Source organism: Cryptomeria japonica, chromosome 2, assembly GCF_030272615.1.
Source record: "Cryptomeria japonica chromosome 2, Sugi_1.0, whole genome shotgun sequence".
Classification (NCBI taxonomy): Eukaryota; Viridiplantae; Streptophyta; class Pinopsida; order Cupressales; family Cupressaceae; genus Cryptomeria; species Cryptomeria japonica.
The window spans coordinates 672,886,734-672,906,992 of NC_081406.1; the positions used below are offsets into that span (position 1 = coordinate 672,886,734).

Consider the following 20,259-nt stretch of genomic DNA (forward strand, 5'->3'; position numbering starts at 1 on the left):
GATGCAATTATAATGTAAATGAGAGCATACATGTAAATGAGAGCTATGCTCCATGTTGTAAAAGGATATTGTGTTCATGTAAATGGTAGATGATGTATAAGTAAGCATAATGATGTAACATGCATGTCTTGGATGTTGATTCATTAATTGTAATAATGACATTGGATTTAATGATATGCATTTGGTCTCATGTAATATTGGAAACGTGATAGGTTATAATGAAATTGGAATATGATTTTAAGAAATGAATAGATGGTTGGGATTAGAAATGTTTGGTATTGGTGATTTAAAATGAACTTAAAAGGGGATGGCTAATGTATGCATAGTAGATGGATGTATTCATATTTAAGGAACTAGTGAATGATCATATGTGTTTTGATAGAAGGAATAAACAATGTTAGAGATAACATGCATGAGTTATAGTGATGTTCATGTTGTTATTTCTTATAAATAGAATAGGTAATGACGTCGAGATACCCTAGGAAATGCTTAGATGTGCTGTATTTATTTCCACTAGTGTTATGTGTTCTTGAGTATATGTTGTGATGATTAGATGTTATTCTTGAATTGGATGATTGATGCATATGAGAAGGTAGTATTTATGTGGCATTGGTAGACGTTTTAAAAATAAATAAATCTATTTGCATGTTAGTTAGTGTATTTCTCTAGGGTATTTTGGCGGGCATTACATCAAGGGTACAAGTTCTAATTAAATACCCCCTTCAAGTGTCTTTTTCATAGTTTAGTCTCTAGTTGTATTTCAATTTTGAATTTTCTCTTTCAAAATGCATGCCTTTATTTAGTTGTCAGACCCAACCCATGTATATGTTGATTAGATTAGACTTGGCATCTTTACTTTCTACATAATTTGAGATTCCTTAGTTTTGATATTTTTGAATGCACATTTAAAGAAAGAAATTATATATTTAGAATACATTAGGTTTAAATTTTATTCCTTCAATTACAATTTGTGCAGAGAACTTTGAGACAATTTGAACTATGAACATGCCCAATGTTATAACAATACACTACAAGCTTTAACATATATCCAGAATGAGCTTGATGTAGAACCCATTTTTACTATCAAACCATGATACAAATGTGAAAACATGACATAGTATAAGGATAAAATGAACAAAGAAACTCATTAAACAAATGAATGCATTTAAATACAAACCACAAAGTTTTTTTATTAGAAAAATGTATCTATTATTAAGAGAAAAATAATATGCAAATAACAACAATAAGAGTTTATCATGATTATAAGCATTTTATAGTTTGCAAACCCAAAATGATCAATCTTGAACTTCGTCTATATTACAAGTCTATAAGTCAAAGTGCATATTATTAAAACAATATATATGAAATACAAAGAGAACACCTGATTAACAATTGCGAGACAAATAAGGAAACCAAACACATCTTCACCCTTAACATTCAATCTCGAGTTGTTCAAACTTGCTTGCTTTTGACTATCCATTAGATTTATCCATAATCTAATATGTTTTAAAACAATACAAAATAAATTATTAACAAAATCCAATTTTAATATTTTGTTAGACATGTCTAATGAAATCTTATTATGACTTGAAATAATTTTATTCATTTTGACAATGCATAAAAGAAGAAAAAAATCTAATGTCTATATATATCTATGGAGAGAAAATAATAAACCCTAACATTGACCTTTTATTAGCCGATGGGCTATATTTCGTTGCAGTTTTCTCTCGGGAAGTTGTGTCACACCGGAAGAAGCAACTTTTTATGCAGTTCTTCTGCCTGAAAACAAATTTTAACTCGCATTCAAATATTTTCGTTTAAAAGACTGCATAAATCTTGTCTCGAGCTCAAGAGTCTACTAGCTCTAAAACCCTGATATTTTTAGTTCCGGTTTTTGTTTGTTGTGAAAAGATTGAAGCAGCAGCTGTATGAAGATTGGTTTTGGTTTGGCTCTTTTCTAAAAAAAAATCTGCTTTGGTAGGGTTTCCTAGTATTTGTTCCGCAAGCTCCACCCTTTTTTTTTCCTCATCGGCATCGTTGACAGCACGATACAGTCTGTGTAGAATCTTGAGGTAAGTCACTTGCCATGGTTTTAGTGAATATTTTACATTTATTTGATGGTTTATATTATTTTATCTTCATAGTTTTTAGGTTATTTTTGCGACAAATTTCCTGACAGAATTACTTATAATTGAATTGATATCAGCTATTGCTGATGCTGTAAATGCAATGGTTGTCACAACTATGTTCAGAGTGACAAGTAGGCGTTCACTTATTTAAAAGTTCGCTATTTTTCTGTAAAGATCCGAAAAACAAAAACAGGGGGTCGGATGCTCACGCTGTAGGGCATATCATTTATCATGCTTCCTTGTGGGTATAGACTGAAGATTGATCTCCCTTTTTGTGGCTTATTTCTGACAAGGATTGCTCTTCAACATTCTCTTCTTCTCCATTAACCTGGAGAAAAGGCGTATCAAAGTGGAGCATCCTACCCTGGTGCTTCTCTGCTACGCACTCTATGATGGACCTCTCTCTCTCTCTAGTTGAGAGAGTGCCTCCACAACATGCTCAAGCTCTTGTTGCCATGTCCCTTCTTCTTTTTTCTCCTTTTCTTCCACTTTTCTTTCGTCAGTGGTGAGTAGGGAAGCAACAAGAAGTGCAATGGAGAGCAGAAGTGGCCAAAAGTATATAGAATCAACTTCTTTTAAACGACAGTTCTCACTGAATGCCTCGCCAACATGCAGGACCACAAAAATGGGATTTTGAAAATAAATAGTGAGTGAAATGTTTGACAAAATGCTCAAAAAAATGTTGCCTCATGACATGCCATACAATTGGAAGGTGTAAAGCCAATCTCATAAATTTTGCCAGCATTCTAACTACGTGTGCAATATGAGAGTTGGACATTTATCGAAGAATAACTTGTTAGTGCAATTTTTGGCAGCTGAACATTACGCTGTTTCCATTTCTTACTTTTTGTCAGGCTACGTGTCAGTTCAAATTTGGATATTAGATTGCTAACATCTAAATTAAAAGATTATAGATACCTTGAGATCACTGTTATCATCTCCACGGGATTGCAATCAATACACATATTCTCACTACTATTGGCAGTCTTGACAGAATGATAATCAAGCCGTTAGGGTTATTGATGAAATTTAAGGACGGTCATTAACCTAGCAACACAACCATAGACTTGAATGAGACAATGAATGTCATTTGAATGCACCATGTAATTTACAAGCACCACCTAATCTCTCGTGAAACTGTCATGTCAGCATGCGTAGTAGCGTTTTTCTGATATAATAGTCTAGAGGTAACATACAGTTGCCAAAGCCAAATTATAGACTATTATAACAGTCATATAAGGATGTCGTGAATCATGAAGAGGGTTGCTATCATACATGTTATCCATGGCAGGTTTATAACACTCAATTCAACCTCTGCACTACTCTCAACTTCCTAAAGCTGTCATGCAGACCTAAAGGGCAAACTATAAAGGGTTGTTATGGACAGTCCTAAATCGTTTGCATAGTGATAATGGTTGTCATTGACACAATAGACCGTTATGATTGTCATCCACAATATACGACTGACAAAATTCATAACCCAAAGACTGTCATGAATGCTCAACAAGAGTGTTAATTGAAGGGCACATCATTATCTACTTTGAAATATAATTTAATAAAAATAATAAAAAAATAAAATACAAAAAAATAAAAATATAAAAGAATATAATTAAATTTAATTAAGTTAATGAATGGTCAAAAGACATGAAGGAAAAGTTGTGACTCCCTCAACAATGAGACAAGACATAAAAGGAAGAAGAGAACCTCATTTGAGAGGGGGACAATTTGAAAATCAGAAGTGCAGATCTGATTTAAATAAGAAGTGCAGATCTGATTATGAAAGGTTGTGTCCCTTTCAAAAGACAGAGCTAATGAAGAGTTGCACTCTTTCAAAGGATGCTAATGGTGAAAGGGTGTCTCTTGCCAAAGGGCATACATGATGAAGAGATGTGACCTTTCCCTCACATTGAGAGATATAAAGGAAAGGAATCAAAAGGATCTAGTGAGATCACCATCGATTAGATCAGATCAAATCAGATCAGAACTGTAATTAAGTTAGAGGCAGTAACGTCCTTGCTCTTGGTTGTATGCATGAGGATGTGCTTAATATGTATGCTTAATATATGATGCCTGATAATGTTCTTATGCAGAATTTAATAGTAATATTAATGTAGACTGCAATATGTATGATAGTCATACTAAATTTATATATATTCATAATACATGAGAAGTTAGTATACTTATAGTCTAAATCATGTTAAAACTGTCTGTATTTAAGAAGATGGGGATGAGCTGCTCCAAAGAGGGGTAGTCTAAATCCAAGCAATAGGTTAAGTCCCAAGATAGGGTGGGGATCAGAGACCCATAAGCCTTGAGGGTATAGACCCAAGATAGGTAAGGGCTTGGATCTGTAAACTTTGAGGGAACCTATTGTATTTGGTCTCTAAGTGCTTTGGTAACACACATAGACCCTTCTCCCTTAAAACTGAAGTAGTAGCAGGGTCTTATATCTATATTAAGAACTATGAATAATGAAATTAATCATCTAATGAGGAAAATAAATAAGCACTTGTTAATAACTAAGAAATTGAAGAATATCAATGACTAGCATCATGATTAGTCTCTCAATCAATTTTAGTATATTTAAATAGATTAATTATGTTAATCAGTTAGGGGACATTACACTACTTGGCTGTTGTCATAGCAATCAACCAATAATTATTGCATGGATGGTACAACAACATTTTACCTAAAGAATTGTCCTACCGTTAAAATATTCTCAAATAAAGCAACAAAAATGTTATTTCGTCAGTACCATGAAGTATCTGTCAACCAACCCTGTCAGCAATAGAAACAGTCATGCATCTATAGGACAATTATGGTGAGTCGGGCAAAAGATTGTCATTCACAGTAAATAGTCTCCTTAACATAAATTGCCCCTTGAAAATAAAATGGATTGTCACACATAATAAGGAACAGTTATATTGGTCATAAGAGTTGCCGAGACAATTAGATCTGAGTAGTTAATTCAAAGATTGTCTTGAAGCTTGAATTTATGTTGCACAAGAGACTGTTTCAAACCCACCTGGACAGTCACTGTATTAAGTCAAACCCCTGATGGCCATATCAACCAATTTTGACTAGATGCTAGAACCACTTAACCGAGAGATTACTCTCATGATTACTCTCTACATATCCTTTAGTGATCAAAAATTTATATTACATGCAAAAATTCTCAAAGCACTTGGGTCTGTGCCCCAATAGTATCACAATAATTCTAAATATTCAAAATAATTTCTTTTTTGTTTTTAAAATTGTATTGGGGGTAACAAACTACTTGTAAATGGCGTGAAGATTTGAATCAGCACAGTGCCTTCCCAGTCACAAAATCATATTTATGCTCTACATGACAAGCTTCCCACATAATAAAAGTGGAAAATAAAGCTGCTTTATTTACAACAAAAAATATTTAGTACTTAATAAAAAAATTTAAAATGACTTTATAATTTAGCAAAGAGGGAACCATGGTTCCTCCTCATTAGTCATCGCATTCTCCTTACTTTGCACAAATAAATTGTTTGTATAAAAAAGACTTGGTATGACCGACTCATAATTTTTTCAATAAAGATTTAGGATGTGTACGACTTTATGATAGTGTGGTGAGGTGACTTAGTTTAAATCTTAAATCATTTTGAGATGCTATTTAATCATTATGTGCTAAGTACAACATAATTGGTGAGCAATTAAAGGGTCCATGTAAAGGCTATTTTTTAAAATGTGAGCTTATTTGGTTGGATTTTTGTTAGCTTTGTTGGTTTTGTTCTATCATGTTAAAAATAAATATGACACACTAATATAATATATAATAATCTTAATTTACACATTATTTTATATATATTAATTATATATTAAAAATTAAATAATATACATTATAAACAAAAAATAAATATTATTATATTTACATTTATTAATGATCTATAAAGATGCGAAATTTCTAATTTTTAAATTATTTATATTACTAATTTACAATTTTATTAAATTATATAATTATTCTATATAGTTTAATAAATTACACACTAATATAATATATAATAATTTTAATTTATAAATAATTTTATATTATAAATTAAAAATAAATATTATTATATTTACATTTATTAATGGTCTGTAAAGATACGAATTTTAATTTATAATTTTTAAATTATTTATATTTCTAATTTTCAATTTTATTAAATTATATAATTATTTTATATATTTTAATAAATGACACTAATATAATGTATAATAATTTTAATTTACAAATTATTTTATAATGTTAATTATTAAACATATAGTAAACAATAATATAATATAAATGAATGTAAGGATTATCACTTATAATTTTTTTTATAAATACCTATATAAAGTTTATAATCCCCCAAATTAAATGTCATAGTTTTTAATTTAGAGCAGATTTTAATTTAAAGTTCTCAATAATATAAAGTTACCAAAAATAAGCTCATCTCGTATTTCTCAAGCTTTATCAGTTGCAGAAACGTTATTTCCGATTTTTTATTTATAATTCCCAGGTGAAACAGCGAGACAAGGTGAGGCTTTTATTCAAAATGCAAACAAAAATATTTAAGGTTTCAATTTCTAGCGATACAGAAAGTCATTAAGGTTTTGCAGAGGTCAAAACGTCCGGCAAAAAAATTAAGGACAAAAATTTCGAACCCTAACTGATTCCATGCAAAGTATACCCAGAATCGTTCTATTTTAACAGGTGATTTTTAGGGTTTATGTCATTTTTTAGGGTTTATGTTAACAATTTTTTGGCCCGACTTTGGGGAAAAAATCGGCATTTCTGACGATTCGCGATTATTCGCGATTATTCAGGATTAATCGCGACTCAATGCCGACTTTTGCTTCTTTGATCTAAACAATTGTGGCTTGGAATGGCTTGTCAAAACAGTAAAATACTAACGAACATTTTCATATTTTCGAGATGTTTGTATAATTGTTTTAAATTTTTTCGGTGATTAATATTTGTATAAGTTGACATGACCTGGTATTTCATTACAAAATGACATTGAATGGTTTTTTGTAGTTCATATCATTATGAGGGTCTAATTATTTTGTAGCTGCATATGCTTATTTTAGGTGTAACAAAATACTTTGGCTTGTAGAATATCGTGAAGAAATTATATCAGAAGATGATAATGGTTGCGTTTAGGGAGAAGAGGATGAAGGCATTCCCTTGAATTTCTTGAATTTCCTACCGGCACATCTCTTGCACCTCCTATAGTTTCATTCGCTAGTCAGGAAAACTCTAATCTCATTGAAGTCCTGCAATGGCACGCACTGGAAGGGTAATTTGGATGCTTTGACTATCTTTTCTCTTGCATATTAGAAGTATCTTTCCTTTCGTTTGCTTTTTATAATTTTATTTTGGGCTACCTTCAACTATTTAGTGGCGTTTTTTTTTGGAGTGTAGAAGAAGAAGCGTACGCACGCGATCAATCCACAGTCACAGGTGAAAGAGAGCGAGAAGGTTCCCAAGAGCTTTGTGATATCGAGGGGCAAATTGCCGCCACTGTTAAAGCAGCTACAAATGGACCTTCGTAAACTTATGCTTCCCCATACTGCCCTTAATTTGAAGGTTAGCATTAAACCCAACTTTTAAAAAAATTTAATGAGTTACTATAAGCAACATTTAGCTTGGCCTCACTCTATTTTTTTTTGGGTTGAACTAAGTAAAATATTTATTGTAGACGCAACCTTTGCATCGAAATATAGGCAAGAAAATATCTCTTAATATGATAGTATACTGGTTACCCAACTTTAACACTTATCAAATCTTTCAATGTTTGAATATAAACAACAAAATAGTATGGAATGAATCTTTTCTGAAGTGTCGAATATGAGGTGAACATTTTTAGTTTGAAGCATAAGAAATGTGCGAATTGCAGCTGACTTCTGAGGAGAAAAGATACAATTTAGTACTAAAACATGTATCTTTGATATTAGATTTTATGGGAAGAAATCTATCTTTGTAGAATTTTATAAAAAATTAACCAGTTGGCAAAAAATAGCTCACGGCAAACATCCTTAAATGCACAGTTCTTCTTTGTATCTATATATGATTACATTTATGTCCAAGGGGCATAGACTGGATGGGTAAACTGTTGAAAGACATGGATAGTAGTCGCAGTATTGAATTAGATCACATGGCTGGATGTTATAGGGGCTTAGTGATTAGGGCCTCACAAATGAGGACCTGGCTAGAGCTGATTTCTCCATTTTATTTTTTTGTTTTTAGCCGATATGGCTAAGGATATCTCTGAACATTGGGTTTTATGTAACAATTTCTCTTTTGCCAAGTTCATCCTAGTCTTGTTCATTTGTGTACAGTCTGCACTTAAGAATGCCTTGTGAGATTTGAACTTGTGCCTTGACTTAAATTTTGTGTACAGAATCTACTTTTGAACCGTGATTGTTTGAGTGCTAACAGTCAAGAAAGATTTTCCAGTTTAATTCATTCTGTTTGACAATAAAACTTATTCTTATTACTGGTTAGGCCATCATAATTTTAATATGTGAGTATCTTTCATTATTTCTGTAGCTTGGATGATTACAGTTTTGCTCACTGCACGTTTATTTGTTTACATCTTCCAGATTTGTAGCATTTTAGAATATTTATCTGAATACAACCATGTTGTAAGCATTAAGCCTTAGAAACTTTGTTTAATTGTATTGATTTCCATTTTTGAGATCAGGAAAAGAGAAAGAATACTCTCAAAGATTTTGTGCATGTTGCTGCACCTCTTGGGGTAACACACTTATTGGTGGTGTCAAATACAGATAATGCCCCTTATCTAAGAGTGGCAAGGTGTCCCCATGGTCCAACACTGACATTCAAAATACATGACTATTCACTAGCTGCTGATATTGCACGCTCCCAATCAAGGCCCAAGTCATCATCATCAGCACTTTTTAAAACCCCACCTCTGGTGAGTCTTTAATGAGCTACTATATCTGTTATTGAAATGGCAAATTTTGATTCCGAGTTTCTCATTCTGAAGCATGTTTACAAACCTGAGCTATAAAATATGAAATAATTCGTGTTTGATACTGCGTCTAACTCTCAAATCTTTTTATAGTTTGTTAATCTGTAATTTCAATGTTTCAGCCATGATAACAATGTTTCCTTAAGTTTTTTTTCACTTTTTATTATGTGGGCTGTGTTTGTGCTATTTTACAGATTGTTTTAGCTGGTTTTGGGTCTGAAGAGCAACAGCTAAAGCTGACATCCGTTATGTTTCAAAATATATTTCCAGTCATTGATGTGAATACTGTGAGTATTTAAAGCATATTCAATTCTAATCGTATTACTCTGCACCTCATTTTATACCACATATAATCTCCCTTCCACTGCAAGATTTGAAGTATTTTGCTTTTTGCAGTCGATACTAAAATCTTTATTTGTTTCTGTTTTACAGGTGAAGCTGTCGTCATGTCAAAGAGTAGTATTACTTGGTTACAACAAAGAGACCAAGCTGATTGACTTCCGACATTATGCTATAACCTTACGACCTGTTGGTGTTTCTCGTAGGATTAGAAAGTTTGTGCAGAACCGTCAGATTCCAGATTTGAGGAGTCTCAATGACGTGAGTGAATTTATTACCATGTAAGAGCTCTATCCTTAAGCTTTTGCACCCTTGAATTTGAAAAAGTAACTATAAATAAGTGTCTGGCTTCTTACTTTGAGACTTGAGCCTTAGTATAGCCTGTTACATTTTACACTGGGAAGTGTGTTTCACCAAATGGCTGAGGCATCTGTGGATCTAAAATCTATAGAAGTACTTGTGAGTTTTTTAGCCCAAGATTTTGGTTATCATCCGATGATTCAATTCATAGCACTGTAACAATACCCAAAAAATCATGGTTAACTATGTTTAACTGTGGTCTGGGCCTGGGGTCCAGCTGGTTTTTAAGCCAGCTTGAGCTTTTTTGGGTGGAAAAACTTGCCCTTCTTTTGCTTCAAACCTTACTTACCAAGAAGACTCATATCTTGACCCGTGGTCCTTTTCTCCCATATCAAATACATGTCTCTGTATGGAGTCATCTATCGAGACTTAAGATGAAGTTTCTTTGTGTCTCCTAATACGTCTCCTATAATCATCCCTTGAAAATGACAAAATTTCCAATAGAGCTTTTTCAAATATATTACAAGGGAGATATCACATGGCTTCTCATGGTCCAGGCAGACTGAGGAAAGGTCCCTGTTTGAGATCGGGCTGGCAAATTTCATGCGAGACCTGAATGAGCAGAGGAAGAAGGATACACAGGAGCAGGTGCAGAATATACGTGTCGCTGAACCTCTCATCCACCCATATCCAGATGGAGAAATTCTATTTGATTAGTCAACTACATGGTCTTCAATGTCTCTATATAAGCTGTTATTATTACAGTCATGTCACTGGTTCTGTTTTGTAATTATATTTTGATACTTTTCCTGGGTGGTGATCTTTCCCTAGTATGGGGTAATATGCATGCTTTGATTGAGGAGTCAGTCTGATACTATATCTTTTTGTATTGTGTTCACATTATATTTAATAGAAAAAAAAGTGCTGATCCGTAGTCAACATAAATTAAAATAACTAAATACATTAATAGACTTGTATTTTTTTATTCATAAAATTTTAGAAGTTTTTTTTGGGTAGAAAATTTCCTTATGGAATCCCAAAGAGGTAAGGATATGAAGCGAAACAATAATAAGGTTTTTATGGCCTTTTTCTTTATCAGATGTCTGTCACTTCCTCCAACAGTCCCTTGGACTGTGTTCACTGTCTTTGCCTGTCTCCTAACTACTTACCTCCGATGTCATGTATCATAATCCACCATAATTCTCTCAATTTCATCCTCCATGTCTTTGTTTATGACAAACACTGTCCCCAGTTTCATTGCATGGCTAGTGTACTATAAGCATTGTCTTCTTGCACTTAACTACTGTCAAATGACTATCATTTTCAGCAATGACCAACACTCTAGCACAACTTCTTTGAACTGTCAACTTTCCATGATATTCCATAGGAACTTCTATGTTTTAAAAAAAATGTACCTTGCGTTGCCTTGACTGTCACATGATGCCCTTTTAGAATATCCATCACCTTGCCCAAGCCCTCATGCTGTCTACCTCTTTGACTGTGATCCTGCACATTATGATTTGGCTGTTGTCCTTTTCAGTGAGACCCAGAAAAAGATTTTGTATGACAGTTTTCAGTCTTACTTGAATTCTTCAAATAACAATTTATTGATCTCCCCTTCTATATTTGAAAGTCTGTTGCATTCAAACATAGATAAATCTATTTGTTTCTCAGCTAGCTTGCTCAAATTGGTGTCCACTGCTCCCTTACAAACACTGATACCTCCCTCACCATTTACCAAATGTACGTGCTCCTCATCTCAAGTAAATCATCCTGGACAAATGATTCAAGCAAGTTCTTATTCTCTATATCTACACTAATTGCTGCAAATGCTTCTTTTTTCTCACCTTTTCTGAGGACATCCATAAGGATGATCTACTGTACAAATCTGCCACCAAAGATGTTTGCCAATGTTGCTTGACTGTCATTCTTTGGTGCATGCTCTTCTCTCAAATCTCAACCTTTTCCTCAATCATATCAATGTTTGTTTTGCTCCGTAAATAGAACTATATTTTCCTTGTCTGAAGCTTGTAGGGTGTCCTTGGAACGCCCTGTGTATGTATAGTTTGGCCTTTGAAGATTATCTCTAGCTCACTGTTGTGCTCACTCACTTTTCACTGCTATCTTTTACCTCTTCAAATAGATTATTGCTCTTTGATAGTTTCTCTGTATTTGCATCTTTGTCCTTGCCAACTTGGTTTTTTTTGTAGAACTCAAATATTTCAGACAATACTTTACCAAATCCAACTGATTCTTCTTTACTAATCTTTTGAGGAGTGTGCAAAATTTTCTTTGTACAGTTCATGGAAAGGTGAGTGCCTTTTGGGAACCTTCTCCACTTGCTAGCTGCACTTTGAAATTTGATTCAAGAGATTTGATTTCACATGATCATGCACTTCCTGCATCTGCCACATTGCTGTTTAAAGGCATTTTCATTAATTATTTCAATGTCTTCTTCCAGCTCTGCCCTTTTTCATGCTTAACACAGTCTTTTATATTTAACTTAGATCTGCCCTTTGTACTGTCATCTATACTTTTCACAATCTTGCCCTCTATCATGATTTTATGACTGTCCTTATTAGCTTATTTTCCATCATGGACTGTTGTTAGGTTTCTCGCTAAGGTTTCCAGCGCTGTCATACTTCTTTCTTGCTGTCAACTGTTGTGTTTTGTTCTCCAACAAATCCTCTTTATTCCTTAGCACTTGGCATTATTTAAGGACTCAAATGTTTTCTCTATGGGGTTGCCATTTATGCTTGTCAACACACTGTCATTCTCTGTCATTCTCATGACTCCATGCATCTCATCATGTTCAGGTATCTTTGTGTTTCGTAATGTCACGAATCTTGTACTATTGTACTATCATCTTTTATCTTTGGGATCCAAATACCTTTTTGTACTATTGTTAACCTTAAGTTATGAGTAGCTTATTTTAAGTTTTTATAGTTGTTATTGCATTGATGATTTAATGGTATTTTAAAGTGGACTGGTGGACGCTTTTGCTATCTAGTGCTTGATTTTGTTGGACTCTTTTAACATTAAATGGTTAAGACAGGCCAAACTATGGATCAGAAAGTGAGGTCGAGGATGAAGCAGCAACAGTTAAACTTGCAAATGATTGTGGACGAGTAAATCGAGCATCTTCTCAAAGTTCTGTGAAGCTTCAGGAAATTGGACCTAGGATGACATTGCAACTTGTGAAGGTTGAAGAAGGCTTATGTTCAGGAGGCATCATCTTCCATGAATTTGGTATGTGGATACATCTTGTTCCTTTTTTGAGAAAATTTTAGCCAGATGTAGAATGGTTTTTTACATTAGCATTTAACTTAACATGAATCAAACTGTTTAAGCAAGTTCTTTTCTATGTAAAACATTTTGTAGAGTATGTACTGTATTCTATCCACAATAATGATATTCATATTAAAGACATCAAATTTACAGAGTCCATGATATCAGACTGAGTGTTTCTGGATTTAACCATGTTATAATTTTTTTCATGACATATTCCAGAAAGACTCATATTACAATATTTATGTTATTGTCTTGTTTTTGCATTATTTGTATGAGACCATGCTGTGCCCATTTGTGAACCTTAAGTTTCTTCACCAATGTTTCTTCCATGTTGTTTTGCCTTCACTGGCTTGGCTCACAACTTTTTTTCTAGTCCTCTTGGAATTACATAAATTTTTGAACAAGTTTCATAGTAGTTGTATTGAACCATGCAAGAACTTTGCAATTTCACTTCTTGAGAAACATCATACATCTTATAATTTTTTATGAATTATGTTAAATATTTAATTGTAACATTTTATTGCTGGTATATATGGCACTGCAGCAGCTTTGTATTGTCATACGCACTTGATAGTAGTCTACTCAAGCGTTTTTATAGATCCAACTAATCTTGTTAATTTTGGTATCAATTTTTTTGCTTTTGTTGGCTACAGTGAAAAAGACACCTGAAGAGATTAAGATGTTAAGGGATAACATAGACCAGAGGGAAGCATTACGGAAACAGAGAAGAGCTGAGCAAGAAGCAAATGTTCGCCGGAAGGAGTAAGTACTCTTATGTCACACAAAAGGTGCTGCTAGTTGTCAAATGAAATAAGGTTATAATAGAGTTACTGGTATAAGATTTCATAGTCAAATAATAAGCCTGTCAAAGGATGTGTAGTTATTTTGATTTTCCTTTCTGTGCAAGGCTTATTTTTGGAGACATCAAATCCATTATCATGAGCATTATTTTTCCAAAAATTTCGATGGCAAGAAAAATTGCCCATGCCAACAAAACATCCCCTAAAACAAAGAAAACTGATTTTTTCTATTAAAATTCCGATTCACTTAAAATTCAGATGGTTGAAATTTAGCTATATTTAAAATTTGTTGGTTATTTGAATTTCCTGTTTTTCCTTTATTTTGGTTATATTTTAGACTCTTGCTGAGTAATTGCCAATCATGATATTTGGCTATATTGATTGAAGCCATTTCGTCTGTTCCTAGTAACCTGATGTTAGGTTTTAGAATACAAAGGTAAACAAGTAGAGAGCATTTGTGGTTGTGATAGCGATAGGCTAGAATCATGTATGTTTGCACCCATAAATTGGACAAGGAAGGTTCAAAACTAGCACTGGAATCTTTTTTCAAGTACATTTTAGCAGATTTTCTTTGCAAAAGGATATTATGTAGATCCATGTAATTCTGGATTTAAGATTTAAATTGATGTTTTTGATGTGATATTGTAGACTTGCCAAGCAAGCATTGAAGCAGAAGTCACGTAGGGCAAATCAAGCCACCATGGATGTTGAGGAGGGTGAAGGAGATGATAACAAGGACATAGATGATGGAGAGTGGTATCGCCGAGAAGTTGGTGAAGAACCTGATTCAGGTTTTTCTATTTTCTCTGTCATATGCTCGCTATGTTTCATCCTTTACAATTTCTCACTTTTGCTATGCTTAGCTGTATTTCAACTTTGGGTTTTAAACACTTTGATGGTTCTTTTGTGCAGAGTTTTTGATGGGTGTCTCCAGATCACAAGATAAAAATCACAAAGGATATAGAAATAAAAAGACAAAGCAGGGAAAAGATCAGCAGTCTGGAAAGAGCACTGCTAAAACAGATAGTCATAAAGAGGGAAAGTTCAGTAAGAGTATGCATTCTGCCAAACCAACGAAGGAGGGGGGATCTAGAAAGCATTTTGGTCAAAGTATTGCAGATAAAATCTTGTCTCAGAAGAGAAAGAGTTCTCAAGGATCTGCACATGCAAATAAACGGAGCAAAGGAAATAAATAGGGACTTCTAGGATTTCAGGCTTCTGTCAATTTAGTTTTGAAATTTAATATGTTTGAAGCATTTTGTCATATACTACTTTATGTTTTGATGCTTGGATTTTGATAAAAAAATGTTCTATGCATCTATTCTTTATAAAATCTCTCATGTTCAAATATTCTGCTTTGATATTGGTACTTAGGAATTAGCCTGCAATTTTAGATATTCTACAAATTAAGTTGATAATATCCAATTTTTTAAACAAGTTGCTGGCCCTGGATGTTCCTTTTGATTTTAATTATGACTAGTCTGTCTGCAATTTTTCATATTTTACAAATTAAAATTTTTGAGTCCTGACTACAAAATATATGAAGTCTTCTGTGGCTCAGCATAGACAATGATGAGACTGTAAATGGTTTCTTAGGATATTAATAGCAATAAATTCAAGTTAGGCATTAACAGATAAATTGATATTTTTCAGTATTTTTTATTATGCTGAGAGGCATCATCAGTTGTAGAGAGGAAGTATCAATGTCTGCAAACATTTTGAAGTGGAAAAATTTGATGTTCATTTGCCTGTTTGAAGAGCTGAGTTGGCAAGGTAGTTGGAAGGGTAATGTCGCTGGGTTATGTAACTGGCAAGACTAGAAGAGCAAACGATTCGCATTACATATGCATGCTTCCCTATTTTAATTGCTCTCAAGCTTTACAGCCTTTGAATTTATCAGATCTTCCAAAACCTCTTTTTACTGAATATTAACGAGTCTCTGCATATTAACTAGGAAGAGTATGAGAACTCCGCAAGACCACAAACATTGCGTGAATTTATGTTTCGTCGAGCAGTTTTAACACCTAATTTTCGGTTGTGCTCCAAATGTGGCAAAGCATTTTCTGTGAGAGGGGATTGGGCAAACACCAATGAGAAGAATTGTGGCAAGCTTTGGTTTTGCAGCTGTGGATCAGATTTCAAGCACAAGCGTTCATTGAAAGATCACATCAGGGCCATTGGCCCTGGGCAAATCATTTTCTATGAGAGGGGATTGGGCAAACACCAATGAGAAGAATTGTGGCAAGCTTTTGTGTTGTAGCTGGGGATAAGATTTCAAGTACATTGCTTGAATTTATGTTTCGTCGAGCAGTTTTAACACCTAGTTTTCTGTTGTGCTCCAAATGTGGCAAAGCATTTTCCGTGAGAGGGGATTGGGCAAACACCAATGAGAAGAATTGTGGCAAGCTTTGGTGTTGCAGCTGTGGATCAGATTTCAAGCACAAGCGTTCATTGAAAGATCACATCAGGCCATTGGCCCTGGGCAAATCATTTTCTGTGAGAGGGGATTGGGCAAACACCAATGAGAAGAATTGTGGCAAGCTTTTGTGTTGCAGCCGTGGATCAGATTTCAAGCACAAGCGTTCATTGAAAGATCACATCAGGGCCATTGGCCCTGGGTAAGTTTCTGTAACACCAGATAATTTCAACTTTGAAGATGAGGAGAATGATTTGGATTTGGGATTTAGATGAAGTCATCTTTCTTGGATTCCATTAATATACAAGTCATTTTTTCACCTTGGCTCATCATAATATCTGTTTTGAACTCTTTAGAGGCAATTAGATCGCTTCTCATATTTATTCGAAGCTAAATTTTACATCAGCCCCATTGATCGGCCCTGGTCATTTGTGGATGGTATTACTTAGCTTAACTCTCTCTTTCTACTTCCCACGTCTTCATGGTCGAGAGCTCTCCCACTTAAGGTTGGTGTAGTGCCTAAAAGCCTCGACTGGAGGTCTCAAGATAAACATAGCCGTTTAGTGTGTTTTTTCTTTCCCTTAAAAAGTTTCAATTCATGTTTAGGCCTTTCAGTGCAAAAGTGTGAAGGGCATTTTTCTATATTCCAGGGGAAGATGGTAGCAGCGCATATTAGCTGAACACTGATATGTTGATTCTCCTGTGAAAAAAGGTCAGTTACTTCCAGTCGCTCACTCAGACTAGTGGGTCTCATGAAAACTGATTGAACTCTCTCGATCTTTTACAAATAACTCTTTAACACATTGTGCTTCAAATATATGTTTTTCAACTGCTGCCTCTACGTGCAATGATATGCAGAAATAGGCATTGGATATAACGCCACGCCGCTGTTTCAAATTTTAATCTTTTTGCTGGCCAATAGATTAAATCAAAATGACATCTTATTTCTCTCATAGTAGTAGGAAGCTAATTTAAAAAGTTCTCCGCCATATTATGAAATCCTCGACTAAAAGCATTTTTTTGGGGTTGGATTAGGTAGTGCTTATAATAAAGATATCAAATTTGCGCCGATATTGAAACATTCAGAATTTGGAAAATTTCCAGAAAACACAGCAAAAATGAGTCGAAAAGAATTTTGCATCCCCTAGATTGCAATGATTGCATGTTATTATTTATTAATCGTAACCGCTGTTTGAATTTTCGACACCGTTAAATCTACAATTCATGAATTTAGTGGTTAATTAAGTGCACGAGAATGTAACTGCGTTAAAGAATGAAGTGTATATATATATATATATATATATATATATATATATCATTTAAGGTACCATGATCTTCCAGTGTATAATTTAGCATGTAAATTTATTGTCAATATTTTTACTGCAATCTAATAAATCTGTCATTCTATTATTTGTTGCATTTATTCCATTCTTTTATCTAAATCTCCATCGTTTAGTAAATCATGTTATTTGAACTTAGGAGGAATTTAATGAAAATGATTTTAAAGCTGCATGAATGTTAATACATACTGGTGGATTCCGGATCAACCCCCCTTTCACACCTATATTCCTGTATATGGCATTAACGATATATTCGCAGTGCTAAACGGATTTTTGTGAAAGCCTTTCTATTAAACTGTTGTTTAATAAATTTTTATAGTACATCCTCCCTGTGGCTATAAATCTTAATTAAATTATAACCCTAACCCTAACAATAAGCTGAGCACTAATTCTATTTAAACCATAATTTTAATTAAAGTTTAATTGAAGTCTAATCTTAATTGAACTCTAATCTTAACATTGGATCTTAATTGAACACTAACCCTAATTGAACCTTGATCGAACACCAACTTTAATTTAACCTTAACTCTAACTCTAATCCTAATTTTACTCTAATTTTAACTTTGAATCCTAATTGAAACTTAACTTTAATTGAACACTAACTTGAACCCTAAGCACAACCTTATCTCTAATCATATTTGAACCCCAAACGTAACCCTAACCCCAAGTTTCACCTAATCAAATTCTAATATTAATTGAACCATAATTAGCCTAATTGAACCATAATTAGCCTAATTGAATTATGTCTAATTATATCCCTAATTCAACCTTAACCTTAATTATATATTGAATTCAACCCTAGTCCTAATCCTAATTAAACTATTTCAATTGAACCTTACTCTTAATGGAATTCTAATCTTAACCTTAAACTCTGATTGAATTGTAACTCTAATTAAATGCCAATCCTAACACTAATCAAAAGCTTAAGTGAACACTAACACTAATTGTATTTTAGTCCCAACGTATCCCTTACCCTATTTAAACTATAACCTCATATGAAACTTATCCACAATTAAAATTAAATTATAACCCTAATTGAATCATAACCTTAAAAACATTAACATTAACCCTAATTGAACGATAACCCTACCTTTAACCCTGATTGAATCCCGATCCTAAATGAACCTTGAGTTTAACTAAATAGTAACCCAAGGTTGCATTAATTAAACCCTAAGCCTAACCTTAAGCTTGATCAAATAACCTTAATCTTAGTTTAACCTTAACACTAATTAAACCCTTAGATAATTGAGTTGTATCCATAACGCTAACCATTTAATTAAACCCTAATGTTAATTAAACTCTAGCCCTATTTGAGCCTTACTTGAACTCTAATCCAATTGAACACTAGTTAAGCCCTAACACTAATTGAACCTTAAACCTAACTCTAACAGTAACACTATTCTAATCCAATTAAACTTAACACTAACTTAACCCTAACCCTAATCAAACGATAACCCTAATTGAACTCTAATTTTAATTAAACTATAACCCTAATTGAACCTTAACCTTAATTGGACTAAACCTAATTGAATCATAACCTCAATTGAACACTAACTTAATCCTAATCCTAGCCCCAATCATGTTTGAATCCAAAATCTAACTTTGCCATCAAGTTTAACCCTTATTAATCTTAACCCTAATCTTAACCATTATCATTATTAAACCTTAACCCTAATTAAGTTATTACCTTAATTCAACCCTAACCCTAATAGTAATCCTAACTAAATTGTGACCTTAATTGGATCCTAACCCTAACCTTGAACCCTAATTGAATTGTAATCCTAATTGAACCATAACCTTAATTGAACACTACGATGAACCTTAACACCCATATAAAACTAAATAATGTCTAGACATGATTAGTTGAAATGATTGAATATAATCTCATCAACTCAATAGAGTAGGATTTAAAAATAAACACTAAACTAAATAAAAGATGGCAAAGGTATACAAATTTCACCATTACACTTACCACAAAAAATTAAAATCAGTGACTTATTTTAACTTAAAAGAAGCTTGTTTGAAGAGTAAAATAGGTTAAATTAATTATCTTTAAAATTGATGTCAAGTTTGGATTACCCCACAATGTGATGGTTAAGTTGTGCATTGTTGATTTTGCCACCAAGGTTCAAGCCCCTGCTAGGCTACTATTCGATTGTCTTTCATCGATAAAAAATAAATTGATTTCAAGTTGTTTTAAATAATACATAACAAATTTTAATATAATAAATTTGAATGGAAATTTTATTTTAATTAGTAAATGATTTATGTGAAGCATACCTATATATTAAATTGATATTTTTGTAAATTTTAAATTTAACTTATTTTTCATAATATTAAAGTTTTTTTTTTTTTTTAAATTCATAAAAAAAATTGTGCTCGCATGATTAAGTCATATTTAAATTTGTGTTCTTTTTTAAATATTTTTTAATGAATGTGATAACTTGCATAATTTGTAATACTGAAATATAATGAAACAAATATTACATAACAAATTTATATTATTGTTAAAGTTGTAACAAATTATGTTATTAATTATATTTCGATGTTCTATTTCAAAATTGAAAAAATTCTACAACATATAATCTTAATCACAAAATCAACTCACCCAACCATCAATCCCTCTAACCTAGCTCTTTGATTTGTTTATACATCATT

The 20,259-nt window shown here is 33.0% G+C and overlaps 2 protein-coding genes across 7 annotated transcripts; both read left to right on the forward strand.

Annotated features, from left to right (window-relative positions):
• Positions 1 to 1,754: 1,754 nt before the first annotated feature.
• Positions 1,755 to 15,195, forward strand: LOC131034017 (peter Pan-like protein). 6 transcript variants are annotated; one of them, XM_057965356.2, is made up of 10 exons: positions 1,755 to 2,072; positions 7,235 to 7,417; positions 7,543 to 7,707; positions 8,825 to 9,058; positions 9,310 to 9,402; positions 9,548 to 9,735; positions 12,810 to 13,003; positions 13,699 to 13,807; positions 14,494 to 14,636; positions 14,758 to 15,195. In XM_057965356.2, exons 2-10 carry the CDS (start codon positions 7,400 to 7,402, stop codon positions 15,039 to 15,041), a joined length of 1,428 nt encoding a protein of 475 aa, XP_057821339.2. In that variant the 5' UTR covers positions 1,755 to 2,072; positions 7,235 to 7,399; the 3' UTR covers positions 15,042 to 15,195. The 6 variants fall into 6 exon arrangements, with proteins under 6 accessions (XP_057821339.2, XP_059072816.1, XP_059072819.1 ...); XM_059216833.1 differs by lacking the exon at positions 1,755 to 2,072 and adding an exon at positions 6,510 to 6,655; XM_059216836.1 differs by lacking the exon at positions 1,755 to 2,072 and adding an exon at positions 6,570 to 6,655 and having other exon boundaries at positions 7,209 to 7,417.
• Positions 15,196 to 16,071: 876 nt separating this feature from the next.
• On the forward strand, positions 16,072 to 16,467 carry LOC131870759 (zinc finger protein WIP4-like). Its single transcript, XM_059215897.1, has one exon. It carries the CDS (start codon positions 16,072 to 16,074, stop codon positions 16,465 to 16,467), a length of 396 nt encoding a protein of 131 aa, XP_059071880.1.
• The last annotated feature ends 3,792 nt before the right edge of the window (positions 16,468 to 20,259 follow it).

What these genes read in the sequence shown, in the direction of transcription:
- LOC131034017 (XM_057965356.2), top strand. An exon ending in CAGTCATTGATGTGAATACT is followed by an intron (nt 9,403 to 9,547) that starts GTGAGTATTTAA and finishes TCTGTTTTACAG; the next exon opens with GTGAAGCTGTCGTCATGTCA. An exon ending in CATCATCTTCCATGAATTTG is followed by an intron (nt 13,004 to 13,698) that starts GTATGTGGATAC and finishes TGTTGGCTACAG; the next exon opens with TGAAAAAGACACCTGAAGAG.
- LOC131870759 (XM_059215897.1), top strand. Translation starts at nt 16,072, where the DNA reads ATGAGAAGAATTGTGGCAAGCTTTTGTGTTGTAGCTGGGGATAAGATT.